Source organism: Mandrillus leucophaeus, unplaced genomic scaffold, assembly GCF_000951045.1.
Source record: "Mandrillus leucophaeus isolate KB7577 unplaced genomic scaffold, Mleu.le_1.0 Scaffold1174, whole genome shotgun sequence".
In the NCBI taxonomy this organism is placed as follows: Eukaryota; Metazoa; Chordata; class Mammalia; order Primates; family Cercopithecidae; genus Mandrillus; species Mandrillus leucophaeus.
Window position 1 is genome coordinate 429,176 of NW_012100032.1, and position 5,585 is coordinate 434,760.

The window sequence follows — 5,585 nt, forward strand, 5'->3', positions numbered from 1 at the left end:
CAAGGATTATTGATTCATTATTTATGTGAAGTTTCTGCTGTGTGCCACGCGTTTGGTAAACCACGAAGCTATACTCTTCTGCCTTTTCCAGTCGACCAGAGAGAGATTTTAGCTCCCCTCCATCCCCAGTGGTCACTGCCAGACACGCTCCTAGGTTTCAGGGGGCCTAGGCTTCTTCCCAGGGCCTAGTCCCACAACTTCTCATGTAGGAAAGGCCACGTTCCTGTTGCCTGTCCTGCTTGGCTTCCTGTCTCTCTTGTCTCTTACTTAACTCATGCTGTGAGTGCATGTATGTGAGAGAGAGGAAGAATAAGCCATGAGAATGAGAGAGGGCTGGCTGACTGTATGGGGTCTCAGATAAGCCTAGAGACAGTCACCTCCACTCCCAAATTGATCCCCCAAAACTGTGGCAGTGAGGCTCCTCCCCTATTCCACTGCCACCCTTCGCCTCCCTCCTCTTTGCTCTGTGCCGTTAGATTCTTCCAACACCTGGTCCCTGTCATCTGCCCACAGCATCCAGCAGATTCAGTGCTGTTTGGACAAGATGAACTTCATCTATAAACAGTTCAAGAAGTCTAGGATGAGGCCAGGTGAGCCCGGGGAGGGCAGATGCCCCTTCTCTCTCCTCTGTCTCCCTTCTTTCTTCCTTTTCTCTGGTGAGTCATTGCTACCAGTGGCCACTAACCTCCAGCTAAGTGGCCACTAACCTCCAGCTGGTGGTCTTGGAGGCCCACTAAGTGGATGGTTCTGTGCAGCTGCTCTAGGGCAGGGCCCCTGTCTGCAAGCTGCCTGCAGGCCGGTAGGGGACGTGAAACCTTTACATGCCTGCCTGTTGCCACATGAGAGACTTGGATCACGTGGTTGGGGGATCCAGTGGGGGATCCACCAGGCTCCAGAGCCTGGCTGCTCTAGGAGAGGTGGTCCTGGAAAGAGATCCCTCACCTTGGCAGAGCATTTTAAAGTATAAAATGTCACTGTCCATTGTGTCCTTGGGGCACTGAGATAGTCAGGTTTTCCAGAAAAGGGGGGATCAGGAGAAGTCCCATTTTGAGTCACTGAGTCAGGCATTTTGGCTGCATGATCCATTAATCCTCACAAGGACGTTGTGGCAGGCGCGGCCCATTCACAGGCTCGGGGGTGGGAAGCTGCGTGTCCAAAGTGACTGCTGTCGTGGGGTAGTGCAAGGGAGGGACCCAGGGAGGGCTGGTGAGGGGGTTGGAGGGAGCCTGCGGAGGCTCCAGTTGACACTTCTGGTTGGGGAACTAACACACCAGGAACCAAACCTCCCCCTCCCCTCCCAGGCCCCAGGCATTTCCTAATCTGTAGACTGAAGGTCTTGGGCTTGATTGTCAAATTATCTTCTATCCTTGGGATTATCTAGAAACCACTGTCCAATAGAAATGTAATGCCAGACACATGTGTAATTCTAAGTCTTCTAGTAGCCAATTTTTAAAAAGTAGAAACAAGTGAAATTAATTTTAATGTGTTATTCAAACCAATATATCCAGTGTCATTTTAGCGTGTAATCAATATAAACAAAATCACTAAAGAAATACCTTACATTCTTTTTGTGCTATCACATAAATACATAACTTATTTCCTTAGCAATTCTGTTTATATTGATTACATGCTAATATATATATTTGAGATTCTCTGTCACCCAGGCAGGAGTACAATGGCATGATCACTGCCCACTGTCGCCTCAACCTCCTGGGCTCAAGCCATCCTCTCACTTCAGCCTCCTGACTGACTGGGACTACAGGATGCCTTCCCATCACTTTATGGTTTTATATTTCACATATATATATAATTCACACATATATATATTACATTTATAACACATCTCTGTTGGGAAACTAAATTTTATATGTGTGTGTGTATATATATATATATACATGGAGCTGGGTGCGGTGGCTCATGCCTGTAATCTCAGCACTGTGGAAAGCCGAAGCAGGAGGATCACTTGGGCCCAGGAGTTCAAGACCAGCCTGGGCAACATAGTAAGACACCATCTCTACAAAAAGTAAACAGAACTAGCTGGACATGGGCATGTGCCTATAGTCCTAACTACTTGGGAGGCTGAGGTGGGAGGATCACCTGAGCCTGGGAGCTGGGAGTTGGAGGCTGCAATGAGCTGAGATCACACCATTGCAGCACTCCAGCCAGGGCAAGAGCGAGACCCTGTCTCAAACATCAACAACAATAATAAAACCTCTAGACATCATTACCTTCCCCACTTTATAGATGAGAAAACCAAGGCACAGAAAGGTTAAGCAGCCCAAGTAATCTAGGCCCAACTGCTTTTAACCATCCCATGTCACAGCCTCAGAGCACTTTTACTTCTATTGGTCTTTAGGAGTCCTTTATTAAAATTAAAAATGAACATCTAACTGTTAAAACCCAGCGTGTTGAAAGATACCATTTTTTTAAAAATGCCCAGTGGTCTTCAGGGCACTCTCGCTTGAGCCTCACGGGACTCCCGTGTGGAACCTGTGATGGATGAGGAGACAGGCTCAGCGAAGTGAAATCACTCGCCTAGAGCCGCCTGCCAACAGGAAAAAGGGCTGAGGTTTGTCCCAGGTCTCTTGGACTGCACACATGCTCTCAGCTGGCCAAGTGCAGGCCCAGGAGGGGGACTCTGCTATTGGAGGAGCAGGATGGGGAGGCCCACCAAGAGAACCTCCATCATCATTTCATCTTGTGGCTGCCGCCACCCTGGAGGCCCATTCCTGCGGAGAGCAGCAGGGGGCAGCATATCCCTAGTATATGAGCCTTAGGGCCCTTCAGGAGGCAGCCAAGGCCATGAAAGCTTCAGCCTTTGTGGCAAAAGTGGCTGGGCAGAGCGGGAAGGTAGAAGGTGGTGGCCTGGTTTCTCTAGCTCATTGCAGGCAGAGCCCGTGAACATTCAGGGATGAGACCATCCAGCTGCAGGCATCAGTCACTCTGGGAGGGTGCTAGATAAGGGGCTATGGCTGACTGAGCCTCCTTCCAAGCCCATTCATCCCCCACCTCCCAACCCAAGCATCCCCCACGTCCCCACCCTGGCCCTGCACTTTGGGCTGCCTTCCCCTGGGGCCCTCATACAACTTCCCCATGGCTTCTTGAGGCCCCGGCTTTGTCCTAACCAGCTACTTGGGTGCTGACTTCACTCCTTTGCTCTTCCTTTTCTGCTGGGCCGTGAGTTCCCGTGAAGCAGCATGGGCTGGGCTGCCTTCGTCTTCGTAACTGTCTCTCGACCCTTGCTGCACTCTGTTTGGTTGACTGATTGAATAGGTGACATCTGTCCTGTCTGTTTCCTCCAGGGCTTGGCTACAATGAGGAACAGATTCACAAGCTGGATAAGTGAGTGGCCTGTCCGCCTGCAGGCGGGTGGGCGGGAGGGTGGGTGTCCTCGGGGCAGAGTGATCCTCAATGCCAGAGGAGAGGCCGTGAAGGGCCCTGCCCCGGGCTGCAGCTGAGCAGTTGGGGATAACAGGTTATCTGGGGCCAGGGGAGGGAGTGTGCATAGCTTAGTTGGAGGGAGGCTTCTCAGACGCAATCTTGATGTAACTGGATTTACTTCTGGTGCGGACAAGACGGTTTGCAGGCTTTTTTTTTTCTCTCTAGTCGTCCTCACTGAGGGACCACTTACCACTTCCTGCTTCTGCCCTCTGCCTGAACCTTCCCTGCCTCCCCCTGCTCCTCTGTCTCCCATGTTTCCTGGACACACTCATGTCCAGGAGGCCCTCCCTGATTTAATGGTTATCTGGGAACTCACTCCCCCAGTTCTACAAGCACCCCGACCCCCCGCACACGGACACACACACCTTCTTTCCACGACTGCCTCACTTTCCCTTCCCTTTCTTGAGGACTAAGCTTGAGCACGTGTGTGTTCCCCGAGGACCCGCTGTGCGTCTCCCATGTCTCCCTGTTGATGTGGGTTTTGCTGGCCACCGCAGCCTTCACAATCCAAGTGTGTGACCGTCCTTCCTCCTTTCCCAGAGACATAGCCGTGCCGTGGTCGCAGGGCTTGGGCACTTATGACAAGGTGGCGACGGAGACTGAGGGATGGCGGGCTTGTGCACAGTGGTTCTGGCGGCTCATCTGTGCCTTGGTTCCCTGTCATTCTAGGATGAATTTCAGCCATTTAGCCAAAAGGCTCCTGCAGGTGTTCCAGGAGGAGTGCGTGCAGAAGTATCAAGCATCCCTAGTCACGCACGGCAAGAGGATGAGGTAACAGCCCTTCCTGAGCTCATGGAGCCCAGGGCCTGGCCTGGCCCTTCTAGACTTCAGAGGACCCAGGGCTTTGTGGAGCCCTGAGGGAAAGGGAGGAGCGAGTGAAGGGGTGTGAGCAGATGAGTGGTTTTGTGTCTCTGGGTGGACCAGGCAGTCGGCTGGGAGATTTCTATAGCTTAGCTTATTTAATCCCACAACACCTGCCTGATACGGCAGATATCATCACCCTATTTCCTAGATGAGGAAACTGAGGCTCTGAGAACAGGCATCCTCTCCACATCACATGGCTAGTAAGTGGCAGACCCAAGACCCATATGTGGCCCTGTCTGCCTCTACAATCCGGGCTTTTGAGGGTAAAATCAAATCAAATCTGGATTCTTTCTACCGTTCCACCTGGTTGTATTGAGAAATCTCCTTTAGGAGAACACTAGATCCCCCTGGGATAAGGACAGTGGCAGTGGCCCTTAAGGAGAATCCTCTGTCACGCCGTCCCCTTCAGGAGTTTTGGGTTCCACCTTCTCAGATCAGGCCCACTCTCCATTCCCCTGCCTGTGTGAAAGTTGGCCCCTCCGGAGAAGAGAGGATAATTTCCCACGTGCTGCCACGTTCTGAGGCCTGTAGGACCTCACCTTGTTATGGGGCTGAGACCTGGGCACTCACCTGTCCTCATATCAGAATACCAATGCCTGCTTCTCCTACTCCAACCCACCACACATTCTGGTGTAATTGCTCTGGAGCAGGGCTTGGATATCAGTGTAGTACAGCTTCTCTAGGTGATTCTAATGTGTGGCCAGGGCTGAGCACCAACCCCTGATTTCACGGCTCTGGGCCTTGGGGAAAATGTTCCTGCTCCTTCTCTCCACTTAGAGGCAGAAGAGAATTCACTCTGGAAATCAGAGTGTGGGCAGTTCCCCACACCGACAGCCCTAGTGTGGGCTATCCTCTGCCTCTCTGCAGCCTGACTGGTGCCACATTCACCATAGCTGGCATGTGTCACCCAGCCCCAGTCACACGCATGTTGTTGGTGCTCCCCACTGCGGCTCTGAAGGGGCCCTCCCAGCCTCAGCCAGCTGTGTGCATCTGCATTATTGCAGTGGGGGCGGACAAGCGTGGAGGGCACAGCTGGCAGGGCAGAGGCAGCGAGGGATGCAAATACCCAGGACCTACCTGTGTCCATGTGCAGACCCGATGGCAGCTAGGCGAGCCCTGGTGAGTGGGCTGAGTCCTGCTCTAATTCTAAGTCTCTGTCTGTTCTCTTGAGGGTGGTGCACGAGACCAGGAACCACCTGCGCCTGGTCGGCTGTTCTGTGGCCGCCTGTAACACAGAAGCCCAGGGGGTCCAGGAGAGTCTCAGCAAGGTGGGCATGGCA

The 5,585-nt window shown here is 52.6% G+C and overlaps 1 protein-coding gene across 1 annotated transcript in view; it reads left to right on the forward strand.

Annotated features, from left to right (window-relative positions):
* The window catches only part of IKBKE (inhibitor of kappa light polypeptide gene enhancer in B-cells, kinase epsilon), a 40,881-nt gene that overhangs the window by 22,683 nt on the left and 12,613 nt on the right, over positions 1–5,585 (forward strand). The window contains exons 15-18 of the mRNA XM_012001173.1: positions 514–590; positions 3,303–3,342; positions 4,111–4,212; positions 5,477–5,573. Of these exons, the coding sequence (XP_011856563.1) occupies positions 514–590; positions 3,303–3,342; positions 4,111–4,212; positions 5,477–5,573 (316 nt within the window). The remainder of the gene's footprint in view (positions 1–513; positions 591–3,302; positions 3,343–4,110; positions 4,213–5,476; positions 5,574–5,585) is intronic.